Below are 1,357 nucleotides of genomic sequence, written 5' to 3'. Positions count from 1 at the left end.
TACACTTTATACTGCTGATGTAATTTGAAGCAAAAAAAGTTTCCACTGCAAATCTACATATCTTTCATTATGGACTGCAGTATATCGAGTTAAATTCTCGTTTGATGTTAAATTTGAACCTCTAATTTGAGTAATATTTGTACAACAGCCTGAATATTGAACACACCCATTCACCAAAGGAGGAAAAAAAAGGATCAATTATGATGATATGTATTAGGTAGCTTCAAAAATGGTTTCTAATGCAGGTCTCCATGATCTGTGGCCGAAAACTGTTTTATAAGTATCTGGTTCTTTTATGTTGACCTTGCTGTCTGTTTCTGATCTCTTTGCCTCTGATGGAAACATGGTAAATTCAGCAAAAAGGTGAAATTTCTTTACCAAGCTGCCAAACTTTGCTGCCTTTTGTGCCTTGGTACTCATATAGCTAACCTCATCAGTTGTTAGGACTGAGTAAAGCAAATCCATAGGAAGTAGGAAATACAAGTTATGAGGTTCTAACTCATCATCAGCTAACAATCCAGTAACGCGGTTGCCTATCTGCACGATGCTAAAAGGGCAAACAAATTGTCCTGGATTATTCAGCATTAGTTCTGCTGCTTTCACTGGCCTACTATAGACTCTTAAACCTCCATCCCATTTGAGCACCTTAGTTTTTGAATTACTAGTAATGATACAAGATGTGTTTCCCATTAAAGATGATTTGCAGTGCTTTCCTTACTGAATTTGTGATGAATTTTAGTGTTTACTGAATTGTGCTTTGCTTCTCTCTGGAACCAGAAAGCTTAGAGTGGTAGAGGTTGGTGGTTATTGACATTATTTATGACTAGTCTGTATTTGTAATGTTTGTATATTGAATTTAATTTCTTGTTTTCATTACAGTTGTTAACAACAAACAATTGCTGGAATTTTGTAGTAGGAGAAAGAATATTATTTCGCCAGTGATTTGGTTGGTGAACTTGGGCTTTTAAGTTTCGTTCATTAATGATATGCAAATTTTCTTCACTTGATAATCATACATAAGATTCCTCTGCTTTTGTCTTTCACTCGAGTTAAGATTGGTTTTTATACAATGATTGATGAATTAAGGACGATATGATCACTGCTTCATTTGGTTGTTTCCTACAACAATGGCTCTAGGAAGAGGGTTTCATTTTATTCTATGTTACTTTGACACTTTGGTTGACAGAGGTTGTCGGTATCGGATCCTCCGGTACTTCGACACGACATGACACCCAAATATATAGTGGCCTTGGACGAAATGTGTTACATCTAGAGTATCGGATCCTCCAATCTCTTGTCGGACACAACACCCCGATAAGAGTCTGAGCAACATAGACTTTATTACTTGTTACATTTC

The 1,357-nt window shown here is 36.2% G+C and overlaps 1 protein-coding gene across 1 annotated transcript; it reads right to left on the bottom strand.

The window, feature by feature from the left end:
• Nucleotides 1-117: 117 nt before the first annotated feature.
• LOC110792247 (uncharacterized) lies at nt 118-795 on the bottom strand. The gene has a single exon (XM_021997066.2). It carries the CDS (start codon nt 688-690, stop codon nt 214-216), a length of 477 nt encoding a protein of 158 aa, XP_021852758.1. The 5' UTR covers nt 691-795; the 3' UTR covers nt 118-213.
• Nucleotides 796-1,357: the final 562 nt, after the last annotated feature.

This window comes from Spinacia oleracea, chromosome 3, assembly GCF_020520425.1.
Source record: "Spinacia oleracea cultivar Varoflay chromosome 3, BTI_SOV_V1, whole genome shotgun sequence".
In the NCBI taxonomy this organism is placed as follows: domain Eukaryota; kingdom Viridiplantae; phylum Streptophyta; class Magnoliopsida; order Caryophyllales; family Amaranthaceae; genus Spinacia; species Spinacia oleracea.
Note: the sequence above shows the minus strand (reverse complement) of the source record. Positions and strands in the feature narration are given on the sequence as shown.

Coding starts and splice junctions, on each gene's coding strand:
- LOC110792247 (XM_021997066.2), bottom strand. CDS start 690: ATGGGAAACACATCTTGTATCATTACTAGTAATTCAAAAACTAAGGTG.